The sequence below is a fragment of the Orycteropus afer genome, unplaced genomic scaffold (assembly GCF_000298275.1).
Source record: "Orycteropus afer afer isolate SDZICR_OR568_19922 unplaced genomic scaffold, OryAfe1.0 scaffold00010, whole genome shotgun sequence".
NCBI classification, from domain to species: domain Eukaryota; kingdom Metazoa; phylum Chordata; class Mammalia; order Tubulidentata; family Orycteropodidae; genus Orycteropus; species Orycteropus afer.
The window spans coordinates 12,613,268-12,633,114 of record NW_006921597.1 but is presented as its reverse complement, the minus strand read 5'-3'; the positions used below and the strand labels follow the sequence as shown (position 1 = coordinate 12,633,114).

At 45.1% G+C, this 19,847-nt stretch overlaps 1 protein-coding gene across 1 annotated transcript in view; it reads right to left on the bottom strand.

Moving 5' to 3' along the window:
* SYT6 (synaptotagmin 6) overlaps nucleotides 1–19,847 on the bottom strand; it is a 77,547-nt gene that overhangs the window by 10,988 nt on the left and 46,712 nt on the right. Inside the window, exon 4 of the mRNA XM_042782006.1 lies at nucleotides 3,790–3,910. Within this exon, the coding sequence (XP_042637940.1) occupies nucleotides 3,790–3,910 (121 nt within the window). The remainder of the gene's footprint in view (nucleotides 1–3,789; nucleotides 3,911–19,847) is intronic.

The following is a 19,847-nucleotide window of genomic DNA, read 5'->3' as shown; positions in this document are numbered from 1 at the left end:
GACTCGACGGCACATAACAACAACAACAATGGCATGTACCCTGCCCCCCACAACTGCATCACTCTCTGACCAAGTTCTTCATGCTACAAAGTCATCCTTCATTCATTCTTTATCCAATACTTGTTTATTGTCTATTAATTGTCATGCATGCAGTTCCAGGAACTTGCTTATATCAGTGAACAAAACAGACAGAAACCCTAATGAAAGGAAGTCCCCTGTGTATTCAGAATCAAGCTGAGATTTAACACCAGATTCCAAACTCAGATAGAAAAGAGGGGCAACTAGGAGAGGGAAGTTAGAACTCAGTGTGGAAAAGTCTCTCCTCCCAATCTCTGCCTTGGAGCAGCTTTGCCAATTACCTCAGTGACTTTACTACCATAAGCTCACTCTCTAGCACATCAATTTAATTACACCAGAGAAGATGGTGTAGGGACTTGGGTGGCAAATTCCTATTTCCCTCAGCAGCCTTGAGAGTCCTCAGTGAATTTCTGTCCCTGGTACACACTTATTTTGATATTAAAATGCAATCTACTTTGGCTGTATTTTGGGAGGAAGTAGACTTGTTGCTGCCTAAGAGCCTTCCACATGTCAGAAGAGGTTCTTTAAACTCTTCAGTGCATATGCGTGAGTCAGGTAGCTCCAGTGAAAGGAGAGGCACTCTTGTGTCTGCTATCTGGGGTACATCTGGCCTTGAAGGGATGAGCATTGCAGAGACGATGGAGCTGGGAGCTGCACTAAACACACGTTACTTCAGTGCCTCCTGGCCACCTTTCTCTGGAACTTCAATTTTCAAGACAACTCAATAGCAGCGGGTTTGGTTTTTGGTGTTTTGGGAAGTACCTCATCTTCTTCCAACTGCACCAAGTGGTGGGAGCTCTGGTGGCATAGTGCCTAAGGCATTTGACTGCTAACCAGAAGGGTGGTGGTTCATACCCACCAGTCACTCCTCGGAAGGAAGACTGGGCAATCTACTTCTGTAGAGATATTGCCTCAGAGACCCAAGGAGGGGTCGCTATGAGTTAGAGTCGACTCGACGTGGTGCCTGGGCCCAGATGTTTTCAGCTGGACTGTCACCTCTGTATGGCAACTGGGATTATTTTAAGTGATTTTCCAGGAAATAAATAGTAAATAAAATGAAAAACCTTCCTTAGATTCCCATCCAATCTCAGAGATCCCTCCACAGCTGTTGTTTTTGTTTTATTTTACATTTTTTTCAATTTTAATTGTGATCTGGGTGAAAGTTTACAGAACAAATTCATTTTCCACACAGCAGTTCATACACATTTTATCTTATGACATTGACTGCAATTCCCCACAATGTAACAGCTCTCTTCCCACTTCCTCCCCATAGTTACCTCTTCCCTGTGTCCTTCCCTCTCATGCCCTCCTGCCCCCACCAAGCTATTCCCTGTGCAAACAGTGACCTTTTGTTCTCTCATCATTGATAGCTCCAAGTATATATCTACCTGATGTAAATGTTCACCCCATATGCCTGACTATTATTTGGCTGGAAGCCACAGGAGTGACTTCAGTTCCAGACCTGAAGGGTAGCTAGGGGCCATAGTCTCAGGGGTCTTACCAGGTTCTATCAGACCAGCAAAACTGGTCTTTTTTTTTTTTAATTTTTTTTATGATTTTGAGTTTTGTTCCACCTTGTTCTCCCACTCTATCCAGGATCTCCTGTACCAATCCCCCTCTGAGTGGTTGATAGTGGTAGTTGGGCATCATCTAGTTCTTCTGGTCTCATAGTCATACAGGCTGAGGATCACATGGTCTACCAGCCCCTTGGACTAATTGTTTCCATGCTTCTTTGGTTTTCTTCATTCTTCTTTGCTCTGGACAAGGAGAGACCCATCATTGCATCTAGATGGTCACTTGCAAGCTTTTAAGACTTCAGTCACTACTCACCAAAGTAGGATGTAGAACAATGTTTTTGTGTAGTATGTTACGTCAGTTGAGCTTGATGTCCCCTGTGGCCACGGTCCTGAGTCCACAGGTCCAACTACTCACCCCCTCAAGGTAGCTGACTATAGCCAAGAAGTCATCACAATTTTGCCCTTTGTCAGCTCTACTATAAACCCAGGCATTCTTATAGCTCATACAAAATACCCATGTAGAAACATTGTCTGCTAACCCTATACATGGTCATGGGCACACTGCCCCCTGCCTAGACATACCTGATTGATTTTTCAGTCTGCCCATCCATCTATCCACTTGTAAATCAAGGCTTGCCATCAATGACAATGGTACTATGCATGCAAAAGGGTTCTTCTTTGTTGTCTGTACCTCCCGTGTACCTCTCTACGTCTTCCTCTTCCTCAGTGCCACTGTGTTGATCACTCACTTTTGGTTCATTGCCTGGTGATCTGAATCATCCAGAAGGGCTCTTGGGGAGAGGGGAGTTTGGGGAAACAAATGGAGCCTCTCTCTGCATTTGTTGTTCTCAGTGCTGTTTTGACTGTTCTGTGTGCTTGTTCTTTGGGAGGCCTCACCCCATTTCACCTCTCAGGGCTGTTTGAGTCAATAGGGGGAGGAGACTTCTAAGTCTCAAAATACTCCTCTGTTATTTCCAAACTAAAGTACCTTCTTCTATAACCACTTGAAGAATTGCGGGGGGAGGGATCAAACCTGTGACACCATGTCCACCCTTCAGGTCCCACAGCTGCCCCCAAATAAGCATTCCATTTCCTCTGTTGTCAGAATAGGACTCTGATTGCCCTTTTCTACTTGGCAATGATGGGGTCAAGTATAACAAGGATTGTGAGGATGATGCACAACTGAGCAGTGTTTTGTTCTAATTTACATAGGGTTGCTATGAGTGGGAACTGACTCAATGGCACCTAAAAACAACACAACAACATAGAAACTAGATTTTCTGTAACTCTTCACTCCACATACAGGCAGTCCACACATCATGAATGTCTGACTTACAGACAGCTCCTACTTGCCCTTTAACATTATGAAAATTTGCCCTTACTTTGAAACCATTGAACCAATCCCGCTTGCAACAAATTCTTCATCACAATCATCTTCACTTGCTGCATGTCCAGCTTTTTAAATTGCTGAAAAATCTTCAAGACTTTTCTTGCACTAAAAGCTACCACCAACAACAGGTCGAATCCCAACTCATAGAGACCCTTTAGGACTGAGTAGAACTGTCCCATAGGGTTTCCAAGAGTATATATATATATATAATCTTTATGGAAGCAAACTGTCTCATCTTTCTCCTGCAGAGCGGCTGGTGGGTTCAAACCACCAACATTTTGGTTAGCAGCCAGATGTTTAACCACTATGGCACCAGAGCTTCCTTTTCTTGCACTAAAGTAAGACTAAATAGGAACTGTATGCACCTGTTTTGACTTACCTACACATTCGACTTAAAGACATACTTAGGAATGGATATCAGTCATGAGTGAGTACTGCCTGCATTTACTTTTCAGTCTCTTCCTTCTCTAAGAGAACAAATGTTAGTAATAGCTAATACCTACTGACAGATTATGTGTCAGAACAATTCTAAGTATTTTACATGAATTAACTTGTTTATCCTTGAAGCAACCCATGTAAATAAGGCCTTATTATTCCCACTTTTCAGATTAGGACACCCAGACATTTAGACAACAAGGAAGTGGCAGAGCTGGAATTCAAATCCAGGTAGTTTGACCACACAGCTGATGCTTTTATCCTAAGAATAGGGGCAATTCTTCCTCTTTCTCTCTGAACACCCTTCCAAATCCCAATGTCTAGGCTCCTGGGCAGCCAAGTGACAGGGAAATTGGGTAAGGGAGGTACCTGAATAGCCTGTGATGTCCATTGCCTTGAGGTTCCGACATTTGATCACTGTGAGAGTGAGCCTGCCTGCTGTGGGCAGGTAGCAGAGGGAGAACATGATCTCTCCCAAATCCACGCTTTCCTGTAAAGAAGCAGACAAGAGGGCAGATGAGAGGCACACAGGCCCTGGACCTCGATCCCTGAGCAGCTGCTGTGGGGCATTCCAGGGCCCAGGAGAAGGCTCTTTGAAGCACAGACCCAAAGGTTTGGCTTCTATGCTGGAAGAACTGGGTATAAAAGGCAATGTTATGGATTGAACTGTGTCCCCCTAGATATATGTGTTGTAAACATATATAACATGTGGCTGTAATCCCATTTGGGAATGTGTTTTGTTATGTTATGAGGCAAGACAAGTGTAGGGTATGTTTTGAGTCTATTTCTTACAAGAAATAAAAGGAGCAAGTAGATAGGGGATGATAGATGCCAAGTCACAGGGAGGTCTCCAAGGAAATAGTAAATAGATGCTGAAGAGATAAGGACCTCCCCCCAGAACAGAGAAAGAAAGCCTTCCCCTAGAGCTGACACTCTGAATTCAGACTTCTAGCTCCCTAAACTGTGATGGAATAAATCTACATTTGTTAAAGCTATTCATTTGTGGCATTTTTGTTATAGCAGCACTAGATAACTAAGACAAGCAATATTCCCTCTTTAGGAGAATTCGTCTCCATCAATGTTGTTATTAGTTGCCATAAAGTTGGCCCCAACTCATGGTGTGCGATGGAATGAAATGCTGGTCAGTCAGTCCTGCCTTGTCTCCAGATCAGTTGTGGACTGGACCATGGTGATCCATAGGGTTTTCCTTGCCTGGTTTTTGGAAGTAGATCACCAGGCCTTTCTCCCTAGTCTTTCTTAGTCTGGAAACTCTGTTCAGCATCATTGCAACATTCAAACCTTGACTGATGGATGAGTGGCAGCTAAACTTGAGGTGCATTTGCTGGGAATTTAACCTGGGTCTCCTGCATGGCATGTAAGAATGCTACTGTTGAACCACCACTGCCCTTGTCTCCAACAATATTTCCTCTCAATTTTGATTGGATTCTGGTCCTAATTCTCACAGTTCTGCTTTGGCCTATGTGCACCCCTTAGATGCAATCTGGAGACCACTAGCTGCTTTGTGGCCCATTCCTGTTCTCCTCCAGGTTACCATTCTCATCACTGAGTCCCTTGACTTTCCTGCCTAGTCCTGGCAGGTGGGTTATGACCAAGTCCTGTCCAAGACACATGTTCCAGCTACCAGATGTTCTCTCTCCCAGCAGATCTGCAATCCTTTTCTGCTTCAGGCCCTCACTTTGGTCATTTTTTTTTTTTGCCAATCCCTCTGCCTGGGCAGTTTCCTTATTCTACTGAAATAAGCCTAATGCTTCAACTTCCTGTCCTCAGAGTGAAAGTACAAGGAATATGTTACTCTGATCAGAATATTCTGCCAACCAAGGAGACATATAACCCGATCCCACACTTGAATCCACGTTGTCCTTGTCCTTATATGTGATCATTCTTCAAGAAATAAACCTAGTAAACCAAAAATATCCCTGGAAATCTTCTTAAAGCCAAACAATAGTTTAGCTTAACTAGGAGCTCTGGTAGCATAGTGCCTAAGGCACTTGACTGCTAACTAGAAGGCTGGCAGTTCAAACCCACCAGCCACTCCTCAGAAGGAAGGTCGAGCAATCTACTTTCATAGTGATACCGCCTCAGAAACCCAAGGAGAGGTCGCTATGGGTCAGATCTGACTCGATGGCAAACACAACAACAACAAGTAAAGAGTGTTTGTCCTAAGCATTGTACTCTTTTAAGAAGTATCTATATGGGCCATAACAAGAACAGATATATGCACGCCGATGTTCATCGCAGCACTATTTACAATAGCCAAAACTTGGAAACAACCTAGATGTCCAACAACTGAGGAATGGATAACCAAACTTTGGTACATTCACACAATGGAATACTATGCAATGCTAAAGAATAATGTAGAATCTGCAAAACACCGCATAACGTGGATGAACTTGGAGGACATTATGCTGAGCGAAATAAGTCAGTCACAAAAGGACAAATATTGTATTAGTCCGTTATTGTAAAAGTTAAGGAAATGTTTATATATTGGAGGACATTTTCTTTGTTGGTTACCAGGGGTGGGAGGGAAGGGGAGGGAATGCTGTTAGATAGATAGAGATAAATATTGATTTGGGTGAAGAGAAGGGCAATGTACCAAATGTGAGTGACCAATATGGCAGCATTGAGGATGAGAAAGACAGAGAGAGTTACATGGGCAGTACAAACAACAAATATGAACCCCTTTGTAAATACAATACTGAGTTGTCAATGAAAGCAAACATGGGTATAGGGACGGATAGATGGGTGAACAAGCTAAACAATTAGGTATGTCTAAATGGAGAGTGTATCCAAGATCATATACAGGGTTGGCAGACAATGGGCCTCTCGAAGAGTATGAAGGGATGGACACTGGGAGGAGGTAACTATGGGGAGGAAGTGGGAGGGGAGCTGCTGCATTGTAAATTTTGGTCAATGACATGAGACAAAGTATATGTGAACTGCTGTATGAAAAGTGAATTTACTCTGTAAATCTTCACCCAAATCCTAAAAAAAAAAAAAAAAAAAAAAAGTATCTATATGGGATAAAATTGACAATAGCAACATGAAAAATTAGGGAAAATTAGGGGGCAGTGAGTTTTTGTAAATGGGGGTGGAACAATTTAGAAAAGGAGGGTGAGAATGGCTACAAACTTGAAGAATGTAATCAATGTCACTGAACCATACACGTAGAAACTGTTGAATGGATGTGTGTTCTGCTTTGTATATTCTCAACAACAACAACAACAAAAATAAACAAACCTGACACAGCACACACTTTACCGCCTCTCTTGCCCCAGAATCATTATGGGACTCCAAATCCCAGTAAGTTTCTGAGCAACAGGGGAAAATCTCAAAGATAGTAAGGATCTTGGTCTGCTATGTTAAATAGCATGTTGCCAGATTACTTTCTCTACCAGTTTCCTGCCCTTCACTTGATAAAGGAGGGTGCTGTCTCTGTGAATCTCCCCTCTCCTCCACCCCCTACACCATAGGTTTTGAGGCTGGCCTGGGGCTCCAAGATAGAGGCATGTTTCCTCTCTTAGGGCTCCCAGACCCAGGCTTGAGGAGAAAGAGGTCAGTGTTCAGAGACACTGATTTCAGATTGGGCCATCCTTTCATTCATTCCTTCATTATTCAATAAATCACCCAACACATATTTATAGAGCACCTGTTATGTGTTAGATGGTGATGTAGGTGTTGGGGAGAGAATAAAAGCAGGCAAAATCTCAGCCCCCATGGAGTTTACATTTTAAGAGCAATGGACTATAAAAAGATAAATGAATGAAACACTAACATTACTATCTAAATAGTAAAAAGTACCAAGCAGACAAAAAACAAGACAGGAAATGGAGATATGAAATGTCCATGAGGGAGGCTATAGGTATTGACATTTTAGACAGGTGGGCCAGGGAAGGTCTCCCTGAGAAGAAGGTGACTTCTGAGAAAAAGAGGAGTCAAGAGTGACACCAAGGTTTTTTTTTTTTTTTTTTTTTTTTTTAACCGTTCTCCTCAAAAAGAACCATCTTCTACTGAAGACTCCTAGAGACACTTGATGCTTGGTCCCTCTGGGAGAATAAACCCCACCACCAGCACCACACACACACACACACACACACACACACAATTTTAGAGCATGTGCTCCCAATGATCTCCTCTGTTGTTGTTGTTGTTGTTAGGTGCCATCAGCTCCTACTCACAGCAACCCTATGTACAACAGGATGAAACACTGCCTGGTCCTGTATCAGACTCACAATCCTTGCTATACCTGGGCCTATGGTTGCAGCCACTGTGTCAATCCATCTCATTGAGGGCCTTCCCCTTTTTTGCTGACCCTCTACTTTACCAAGCATGCTATCCTTCCCCAGAGAATGGTCCCTTCTGATAACATGACCAAAGTGAGACAAAGCCTGGCCATTCTCGCTTCCAAGGAACATTCCAGCTGCACTTCTTCCAGGACAGATTTGTTTGTTCTTTTGGCAGTCCATGGTACTTTCAATATTCTTTGCCAACACCACAATTCAAAAGCATCGACTCTTCTTCGGTCTTCCTTGTCCACTGTCCAGCTCTCACATGCCTATGAGGCAATTGAAAATACCATGGCTTGGGTTAGGTAGGCGCACCTTAGTCTTCAAGGAGACATCTTTGCTCTTCAGCACTTTTTAAAGAGGTCTTTTGCAGCAGATTTGCCCAGTGCAATACGTCATCAGATGTCTTCATTACTGCTTCCATTGAAGTTGATGTCCTCTAGGTGGTGCTAATACCCACCCTTTCCTTAGCCTTAGATTTGTCTCTTTTTTTTCCTCCTTGCCCCATCCCCCATCAAACCCCAGGGGCAACAAAAGGTAGAACTCCCTAGCTTCCCATGAGGGCGTCTGGCTGTAGCCAGAGTTTGACCCTCTGCAGAGATAGCCACCCCCTCCAGCAACTAGAACTCTGTGGCCACCACAGAACCAATGAGCCAAGATCAATGTCTGTGGAGCTCCTATGTGCTGCAAAGCTCTTCCATGGACAGCATGCACCTTTGATGCTCACAGCAACTCTGCAGGCCAAGGAAGACCATCACTGCATTTCACAGATGAAGAACTCGAGATTCAAGTTTAAAAGCTCTACCAGGTTGACAGCTGGCAGGAGACACAGCTGGAATCTCAACTCTTGGGGAGTGCTCCTTGTCCTCCATCTGTGAGCAGCAGCCCTTCCCAGCTCACCTACAAGGATGCAAGGTAACGCATCCTCTGTGCCTGAGACCATAACTTGATCCATTTGTTTATTTGTTCATGCTAGGGCTTCAAATTGGTTCATTCTGGTTCGACCCCCTGCTGAGAATTTGCATTTCCCCTCCCAAGTTTCTACATTTTAACAAGATCTCCAGGTGATTTTTATAGATCCCCATTATTGTTATGTATAAATAATTATCACCTGGAGATCTTATTAAAATGTAAATTCTGATTTAGTATATCTGGGTTGGAAAGGCAAATTCTTAGCAGGGGGTCAAGCCAGAATGAGCTTGTTGGAAGGCCTGATTCCTGTGTTCATATGCACTGAATGCCTACTAGGAACAATGTGCTTTGTGGAGAGTACACAGTTTCTCCCCCAAACACACAGTCTAATGGGGTCACAACTGGTTAAAATAAGCAAGAACAACAAGAAGTGGTAGGCACTAGGGTCCCCAATCCCTCTGGTGCATCTCCTGTCTCCCTAGGAGATGTAGAAGGAGAGAGACACAAGAAACTGCACCATGACCTGGCATTGTGGCATGTGACTGTCCCTTCACTCAACAGGGATCAGATCAGTGGTGCATCAGCTGAATGTTTTATCTCTGACAAAGGCGTGAAGACACAAGAATGAATCCCAACCCTTTGCGTTTTCCTTAATAACCCTCCAAGGTCCAATCATATCCAAAGTTATAGAAACCCTTTCTGGATTCAATAAAAATAGTAATAAGAATTATCCCTTATTGTACACTTACTATGTGTTAGATATTCTGCTAAATCTTTTGCTAAATTATCTCTGTAAGTCTGACCTCAACCCCATGATGTAGGTAGTCTTACTATCCCCACTGTACTCAGGAAAAAATGAATATTTAGTGAAGTCAAGCAACTTGCCCAAGGCTGTATAACTAGTGAGTGGTGAGGAAAGACCATGACTGTAATTAGTCTGGTGCCAGACTTTTATCTATTGGTCACTGAATTATAAACGTTGAAATTTTTGTGCTCATCAGTGCTCAGACATCCTTAGTGGCTCCCCTTGTTTGGCCCCAGGATCAAGGCCTATCTTCTTAATGTGCATTCAAATTCCTCAACAATTGAGTTCCATCTTACCTCCTCATTGGATCAGCTCTCTATGTCAACCTTTTGCTCCACGTGGGCTATTGTATCTTCGGTTCCTTTTGCCAACATGCTTCCTGTTAAGGGTTGAATTGTGTGCCTCCCAAAAGATATGATGAACTCCTAACCCTGGCACCTGTGAAATTACAAATGAGTTCTTTGCAGATGCAATCAAGATGAAGTTATTAGGATGAGCCCTAATCTAAAATGACTTGTCCTTGTAAGGAGAGAAAAGACACAGACACAGAGGGAAGATAGCCATGTAAGGAAGGAGACAGAGACTGGAGTTATGCTGCAAGAAACCAAGGAATGCCTGGGGCTATGAAAATATGGAAGAAGCAAGAAAGGATCCTTCCCTAAAGGTTTTGAAGACAGGATGACCCTGAGAACACACTAGATTTCAGGCTTCTGGCCTCCAGAACTGTGAGAGAATAAATGTCTGTTGTTTTAAGACATGTGGTTTCTAGTATTTTGTTATGACAGTCCTAGGAAACTAATATACCTCCCCATCTCTTTGCTTAACAATCCTACACATCCCCTAGGGCCCAGAGCAGTGTCAATCTCTGGAAACCCTTGCCCAGGTCCAGCCAATGGCAAGCATATCTCCCCACATCCCTGAAGTACTTCCTGCCTCTGCACAGCAGTTACTAAGTGCATCATTGGCTCAGCAGCTGCTGCCCACCAGAGTCTATTGACCAGACCAGAGACTCCTTTAAGCCGGGGACTTTGTCTTACATCTATTTGTGCCCCAGAGGTGCCCAGAGCACACAGCAGGAGCTACACAAATGCCTGTGGAAAAGAATGGCTGTATTTTAGCTAAAAGGATGTTGGAAAAAAAGGTTCTATCACCTTTTCTCCACCAAAGTATCCTACAGATGGAGAGCTGAACTTTTGAAGGCTGTCTTTTTGGGGGAAATCTGAGTTTATTTATTTATGGACCTGGGGATATGAGAGATAAAAACCAGTTGTCATCAACTTGACTCTGACTGATGGAGACCTCATGTGTGTCAGAGTAGAAATGCAGTCCATAGAGTTTTCAATGGCTGACTTTTCAGAAGATCACCAGACCTTTCTTCTGAGGTGCCTCTGGGTAGACTTGAACCCCTTACCTTTTGATCAGCTGCCAAGTGCATTAACCATTTGTACCACCCATGGACTCCTACTATGAGGGATACTTCAGAGTAAACGGAACCCCACAGGACTCTATGAAGTGTTCTCAAGAAATGCTCCCTTCAAGGAGGGCATGGACCAGCAGGGCTACCCTTTCATGATAGGCTGGGGGACCTGCAGGTGGCTGAATCTGCAGTGCAATATGGAGCCACCTAGCCCCTATATTTTATAGTGAACTCCACCCTCCAGCCATGGGCACAGAGAGGTAAAGGAACTTGTCCAACATCCCACTGTGACTTGGAGGCAGAGAGGAGATGGGCCAGGGGACCCAAAAGCCCATTCCAGCTCTTTCTGCGGTGGGTGACTGGGCCTCACAGGGCCCACTAGCAAGTTAGCTGCTTTTGGCTCAGGGAATGGAGAGGAATATTGTTACCCTGCGCACACAGGCAAAAGAAGACTGGGTTATTTGATAAAGGAAAATAAATAGGTTAATTTTGAGTAAATAGAGAGATGAGAGCTAAACAAACCGAGAGAGTCAACACTTCCTGGTAGCTACTTTAAGCCCCTCTCCAGAAAGTCTGGCCCCAGCTTGGCCCCACAGCTGCCTTGGCAGGTCCTGTCCCTGCACTACCCTCTTCCTGAGGAGGTTTCAGACCAGGTCCTGCACACTTTACTAGCCTTTGATCCTCATTAGGCATGTGTGAGACTCTGGACTTTAATAAAACAAGAGGTGACCAAGGGCTGCAGAGCAGTGGCACGTTATTGCTTTCATCTTCACCTGCTGTCAGGGGAGGCTGCCTTAGGGCCCCTTCCTGGTAATGAGCTCTCCAGTGCTGGAGAGGTTACTGCTGTGGAAGAAACCAGCTTTGTGCTCTTGATCCTTCTAACCAAGGGCTGAGAGAGTGGATCTGACCTCTGCAGCAACTGGCTAAAAGAAACTTGGCTAGTGCTGCAAGGGAGTGAGCCTGTAGCCAGGGCAGGGGGAGCCAGATGTTGGCTCCTGAATAAATCTGTCCTTAAGTGCAACCTGTCCACCCAACACTGCTGCCCATCACAGTAGCACTCTCCCTTGGCTGCAGTGCCCAGGCACTTAAGGGCCCATCCACTGCACAGTATTGTTCACCCTGGCTCCCCAGTGGCTCATTTGCAACAGCTTGTTAAAGCCCTTCTCTCCAGATGATGCACTCACATAACCCTCCTAACCAAACCAAACTTTACTGTCATCCAGTCAGTGCCGACTCATAGCGACCCCTCCTTAGGTTTCCCAGGCGGTATCTCCATGGAAGTAGATTGCCCAATCTTCCTTCCGAGGAGCAGCTGGTGGGTTTGAAACACAGCCTTCCAGTTAGCAGTCAAATGCCTTAGGCACTACACCACCAGACCCTCCCACATAGGCCCTAGGCATAGAAAAAATATTCCTACCTGTGGGCTGCCCAGGAAAGAGCAGTGAGCCATGAGCAAGAGACCCAGGCTTTAGCCCCTTACCACTAACTAGCTGTGAGATCTTGAGCAAGTCATCTCACATTTTTGGACTTCAGTCTGTACAGAGTGGGGGTTGTTATAGATGATCAGTCACAAGGATACAGGATTCAAATGGGAACATCTATCATCAGTCACTGTCCACTGAGATAGTCAAGGATGCTTAACTGGTGCTGTCTATTGCCCACCTGAAGGAAGATAACAATTTTGTTTTGAAATCCAAATGGTCTCATTCCCTCAGCTCCACTGCCCCAAAATGTTTTGTACTTCTCCAGGGCCAGCCACGCTTCCTCCTAAATAGGCAATGAGTGGTGTCAATGCCTCTGCATCTGTCTTGGGAATCCTGGCTGAGCAAAGCAAGAACCATGCTTCCCCGTCTCTTCGAGAACACTTCTTGTCTCTTAATCATTAAGTGGCTTGTCTGAATCTCTCATCATCGGGAGAGAAGCATTCGTCACACTTCCAGGAAAGCCACAGGGGACCTAAAAAGATCTCTGAAGCACTGGGCTGGAAGTGCTGTTAAGTTACCCTGAGGCCGGCCTGGAGCAAAGATGGAATTGAAGTCGATTTGGCTCCACAGGGTAAAGAGACAGCCAATGAGCAACTCTTCTGTATAGGCCTGTGGCTCAGTATTGGGGTACAGAGCTGAGTCAGACTTGGAGCCCTGACACTTAGGGCTAAGCCAGTGCCTCTAGCAGGATCTGCTTCTCTAGCACCGTGGACCTCCTCTTCATGGGATGTGTCACAATCACTCATTGTGTTGATTTTTGGGGTTCTATGATTGACAGAGGAGCTTTGGTAGCATAGTGCCTAAGGTACTTGACTGCTAACCAGAAAGAAGGCTGGCGGTTCAAACCCACCAGTCACTCCTTGGAAGGAAGGATGGGCAATCTATTTCCGTAGTGATACTGCCTCGGCAACCCAAGGAGGGGTTGCTATGAGTCAGGGCCGACTCGACAACAGCAACAACATGATTGACAGTGAAGGAACTGAATAAAAAATCCAAGCCTTGAGTTGCAATATTTAAGGATTCTGTGGGCAAAGTATAGAACTATTGAACAATGAAGGAAGCGTCAAAGAAGATGCAAGGCATATTAACTTGGGTGCAGGGGAAGGCAATATACAATAAAGGGGAAGTCAATACAAAATGATTAAGGCAAAGGAAGGCACCAAGAGGAGCACAAGAGTTAAAGTCAACAGAGATAAATACCATTACATGTACAATTCTGCAATAACAGTAATAACAATAATCTATGAGTGAATACATAGATAGACATGCAAGTTGAACAGGTAATATGCAGATAACACAATCTGGCTTACTGAAAGTGAAAAGGACTTAAAGTACTTACCAATGAAGATCAAAGACTACAGGCTTCAATATGGATTACACATCAACATAAACAAAACAAATTTCTCAAAACGGGACCAACAAGCAACTTCGTGGTAAACAGAGAAAAGATTGAAGTTGTCAAAGATTTCATCTTAGCTGGATCTACAATCAACACTCATAGAAGCAGCAGTCAAGAAATCAAATGATGTATTGTCTTGGGCAAATCTATTATAAAAGACCTCTTTCAAACTGTTAAAAAGCAAAGATGTCACTTTGAGAAGTAAGGTGTGCCTGACCCAAGCCATGGTGTTTTCAAGTGCCGCATATGCATGCAAAATCTGGACAATGAAAAAGGAAGACAAAAGGAGAATTGATGCCTTTGAATTATGGTGTTGGTGGAGAATATTGAATGTACCATGGACTGCCAGGAGAATGAATAAATCTATCTTGCAAGAGTACACCCAGAATGCTGCATGGAAGCGAGGATGGTGAGATTTCATCTCTCATACTCTGGACATGTTATCAGTCCCTGGAGAAAGACATCATGCTTGGTAAAGCACAGGGTCAGTAAACAAGAGGAAGACCCTTACCAAGATGGACTGACACAGTGGCTGCAACAATGGTCTCAAATGTAGCAAGGCTGTGAGCATGGCACAGGACCAGGCAGTGTTTTGTTCTGTTGCACACAGGGTCACTATGAGTTGAGACCAACGTGATAGCACTTAACAACAACAACAACCATTACTATTGCTTGTGTTCTCACTAGAGTGTTGGCTTTTTGAGCAGGGATGGATCTAATCTGGTTTTGCTCACCAATAGAGCTCTGATGTCTAGCCCAGTGCCTTACATAAGGTAAATGCACAAATAAATACTTGCTGATTAGCAAATGGCTGAGAATATGGATTTTTGGTCAGGCAGCCTTGGCTCCAGATTTCAGCTCTGACACTTGCAAGTTACTTAACTTTTCATAGTCTCAGTTTCCTAATCTATAAAATAGAGCTAATGATAGCATTATCACATAGGGTTGTTTTAAAGATTAAATATGATTAGCAGTAGTGCCTGGCAAAGAGTAAGCTATTAGTAAATGTTGTTGTTATGTGCTGTCGAGTCATCTCCAACTCATAGCGACCCCTCCTTGGGTTTCCGAGGCAGTATCTCTACGGAAGTAGATTGCCCAACTTTCCTTCCAAGGAGTGGCTGGTGGGTTTGAACAGCCAGCCTTCTGGTTAGCAGTCAAGTGTCTTAGGCACTACGCCACCAGAGCTCCCATCAGTAAGTGTTAGCTGCTATTATACTTATTATCATTATTAAGAGTTCACAGTCTTGGAGCAGAGCAGGTGAGAGAAAGGCATAATAATAAGTAATATGATCCAGTTTTATTAGTGCTATAATAAGGGACAGTGGTGGTTCTGTGGTAGAATTCTTGACTTACAGGAAAAAGATCCCGGTTTGATTCCTGGCTGATGCACCTCACCCACAGCCTGTCTGTCAGTAGCTCATTGCTCTGATGCTTAAAAGGTGTCAGCAGAGCTTCCAGACTAAGACAGACTAGTAAGAAAGGTCTGGCAATCTACTTTTAAAAAGCAGCCAGTGAAAATCCTATGGATGACAATGATGCATGGGGCTGCATGAGTCAGGGACCAACTCAACAACATAATAGGAGTGTAGACAAGACATGGGAGAGTGGAAGAAAGAACAAACTGTGCAGGGAGTTCAGGGCAGGCTTTCTGGAGGAGGAGAAGGGGCATGGAATGTTCTGGGGAGATGAGAGGTTCTGTGCGGCTAGAGGGGAGAGTGAGAGCAACACAGATGAGGTTGGGAACAGGAGCAAGGCAGACCCTTGCCAGACCCTTCACTCTGCTGTGGGAGACCATCTCTACCTGCTCTTTCTCCCCAACCAGTGCATGGTGCCACCTCCTACACAGATGCCCACACCAGAGACCATTTGCATGTGTGTCATTCATTCACTAGGCACTTATTAAATGTTCTGTGAATATGGAGACACGGTGATGAATAAGATAGACCAAGTCCCAGCCCTGCAGAAACTTGTATTCTAAGTGGCAGGAAGACAAAAATTAACTAAGCAAGGTAGTACTGGAGTGTTGCAAGTAAATTAGTGAGTCGACAAAGAGTAAAGAATGCAGTAGGGACTGTTTTAGACAGAGTGGTCGGGGAAGGATGCTTGAGACCTGGAAGATAAACCATGCCAGAGCTAAAGAAGAGCATTCAAACAGAGGGAACAGCAAGGAGGGGCTGGCCTGTGAGGAACTGACAGATGGTTGTGGGTCTAGAGAGTAGTGAGGAGAGAGGTGAGGGGAAGAATCAGAGGGAGGTCAAGGGAGGCAGGGCCAGATCTCCAAGACCTTGAATTCAGTTTCTTTTTTCCCAGTTGCCTGCCATTGGGTTGATTCTGACTCGTAGTGATTCCAAGTGTGTTAGAATAGAGCTGTGCTCCAGAGGGTTCTTTGGAAGTACACTGCTTGACCTTCATCCAAGGAACCTCTGGGTAGACTCAAACCTCCTACCTTTTGGTTAGTAGCTGAGTGGGTTAACCATTTGCACTACCCAAAGACTCCAGGCCTCGAAAGGAAGGTACTTTTCCAAATGTGAAGCCGAGCTGCTGGAGGACTCAAAGTGTTTTGGAGCCTTCACATAGCTTGTAAAGAATGGTGGCATGGGGAAGAGTGGAAGTTAGTCTAGATTTCTTTCCCTCCTTCAGCCTCCTCAACTAGCCAGTTACTCAGCTATACTGATTCTTCCTTCTAAGCATCTCCAGACTCTGAGGCCTCTTCTCTCTGTCCCCACTGTAGTAGCTCAGCTCTGACTCACACCATCCCTCACCTATACCGAAACAGCTTTCTAATTCCTTTCTATTCATCTTTCTACAATATCTCCTTCTTTGTGATAACCAAGGGATCGCTCTTCTGTTCAAAATCCCTCCATGCTCCCCATTTCACATTTATTTTATAATTGGAAAAAAACCGTCTTCAAATGAAATATTACCTGTAAGCCCAAATATATACAACAGATGAACAGTAGCTCAGAGACAGGGCATCTAGCCTACCTCCTTTGAATTCTAGAGGTCAGTTTGAAAATCACTGATCTACAAAATCAAATCCAAATTTCTTAGCATGGTATTCAAGTGTCTTCATGATTTGGCCTTCACCTTTCTTGCCAGCCTTCCCTTCCACCATTCTACCCCCAAATCCCCAAAATCTGTTACTGTTGATTTCAACTCATGGCAATCCCATGTGTTACCAAGTAGAACTTTTCCATAGAGTTTTCTTGGCTGTAATCTTTACAGAAGAAAATCAACAGGACTTTCTTCTGTAGTGCCACTGGGTGGGTTTGAACCACCAACCTTTAGATTAGTAGTCCAGTACACCCAGGGACCCAGGGACCTTTCATTTTGTCCTAGGTCCCCATAATAACCAGCCATAATGACCATTAACCATTTATTGAGTGTTTACTATGTGCCATCCTGTCCTAAGTGCTTATATGTATTCAGCTATATAACCTTCACAAAAATCTTATGAGATGGGTACTATTACTATCACCATTTTTCACATGGGGAGACTTAAGTACAGAGAGGTTATGCAACTGGCCCAAGGACACACAGCTAGTAAATGGTAGAGCTGAGATTTGAACCCAGGCAGCCAGGCTAGAGGGCCCACACTTTTACCAGCTATACCACTCTGCCTCTCTGTGATTCCTCCCTCTCCAAGCTCTCCTGAACAAAATAACTTCTCCCTACTTCTAGTTCCATAGAGATACCGCCTCGGAAATTCAAGGAGGGGTCGCTATGAGTTGAATCAACTCGACGGCAGTTAGTTTGGGTTTGTGTGTGTGTGTGTGTGTGTGTGTGTGTGACTTCTAACTATCCTGGGCAACACTCATTTTTACAGGCCAGTATCTGGAGCAGGAGATGAGTGATGACCTAAAACTTCAGGTACATACCAGCAAGGAGACAATGAAGCTAAAGCCACTTTCACTGGTACTTCAAGAGTGCCCTTGGCTGAGATCAAAGCCCTGCCCTGCCTTTTTGCAGAAACCTTCTTCAGCTGTCCCAGGAGATCACCCTACTGGGACCAGGGCTTTCCAGGCCTCTTCTTGGACTCTCCTGGTCTGACTGGGGGAAGGTATACCCCCATTGCCCCTGGGTCATAAAGGCCTAGGGACAATATTATAAATATTCTGGGTGGTGCAAATGGTTAACTGCGCTCAGCTGGTAACTAAAAGAAAGGTTGGTGGTTTGAATTCACCCAGAGGTGCCTCAGAGGAAAGGCCTGGCAATCTACTTCCAGAAAAATCAGCCATTGAAAACTCTATGTAGCACAGTTCTACTCTGACATACAAGGAGTGCCATAAAACAGGAATCTACCTGAGGTAAATTAGAAAAGCAAAAAAACAAAAACAGAAACCCAAACCCATTGCGGTACAGTCAATTCCAACTCATGGTGACCCTATGTAAAAGATAGTAGCAAAAGCAGTACACTTCTGAGACAGTATCTGCACGATCTGGTGACCCGTTGGATGTGGAGGCTGCGGTAAAGGAGCTCAGAGACTGACACTCTGCCCCGCCTCTGCGCCCCCATGGCTGGCTTAGCTCTCTGCTGGGAGAGAAGAGCCGTGGGGGTGGGCGCTCCTTCCCGCGGTTCAGAGACAGGGCTCCTGCTGTGAGCACCAGCCTGGTGACGTGGGTTGGCTCCCTGCTCCTCCTGGGCCTAGACCGGGCTCGGGCAAGAATCCTGGGGGGGGGGGGGGGGGGGGGGGGGGGGGGGGCGGGGCTGGAAGGGTGGCATGTGTCTGCTGTGACGCTCCGGGCATACTGCTGGGTGCTGGGGCAGGTTGTATTTGTTTTGAGCTCTATGCCCGCTTTTTCTCTCAAGTGCTTTTCTGTCCCAAGGGCTTTGCAGTGTTATGAATAAATGATCAACCAGAATTGAGGCACCTTAAGCGAACCCTAATAGACTCCAACTGCAGTCTGAGATGTGGACACTGGGATTTCAGGACTAGTGCTGCATGGGGGTGAGGAGAACCTTCGGCTTGTGAAGAGCAGAGGTGTGGGGAGGAAGTATGCGAGATCCTGTCCTGTGGCTGGGTTTGGTGGTGGTGGTGGTGGTGGTGGTGGTGGTGTGTGGGGGGTGGGGGTACCATGTAGAGACTAAAGCATAGCAGCAGGAGGCAAATGTGTTTGTATCTGAGCATCTTCAAGGAAATGGATGGTTTTATTTAGGAAACTTGTTCTCAGCCTCTCCTTTGTGAACCTGTCCTTGAAAAGAGGTTTGGTGCTTTACACACCCCATTACTTTTGGGCAAATATCTGTGAGTCAGAGTCACACTGGGAGGTACCAATTTCTTCCTAATGACTTTTAAAAAGGTAGGCGGAGAGGGAGAGGGCAAAGAGAGGGTGGAAAGGAGTTGAGTTTGGAGAAGTTTTAGAAGAGATGGAGGCTGTGCCTGGTCAAGCCAGAGAGCTGGTGCCATGGGATACTTGCCTATGAGAGGCAAGGGCCTCACCTCAGATCTGATCCTTCCACTTGGTATCTTCATTAGTGACAGATAGAAGAAGGGGGAAGTAAATGGCTCATTAATGAAGTTAACGATGAAATCTATCTTCATTTCTTGCCTCAAGTTGTCCTGCTGTGTGGCTGTCAAACAGCCATCAGCTTCCATCAGGGAGAGGATGGGCATGGAAGGTGTGAGGGAGAAGAGCTCTCTCCACTCAGGTCTGTGATGGCAGGGCCTCTCACAGGAGGGAAGATGCCTTGGTCCTAGTAGGGTAGTCTCCTGGGACAGCTGAGGAATGTTTCTGCAAACAGTTGTCCAAGGGAGGACAAACGCTGAGGGCACATACTTGAACTACCAGCAAGAGTGGCCTGAGAGTCTTCTCTTTGCTGACAGGCACCTTGGACGTTTAGGTCTTCACTCATCTCTTGCTCTAGACTCTCTAGAATCTCTCCTTCAGGATGAGGCTGCTGTGTGAAAAGCCTCCTTACAACCTTTAACAGGGTGGGCCATCTTGTTCTTGAAACACCCAGTTCCTCTGGGTTCTCCTCCCACCTTTCTTTGCTCCTTCTCACTCTCCTCTGCTGGATCTTCTTTCTGCCCCTGCCTCTCAACAGTGGAGCTGATCAGAATGCAGGCCCGAGTTCTCTTCTCTCCCCACTCACCCTTCCTTAATG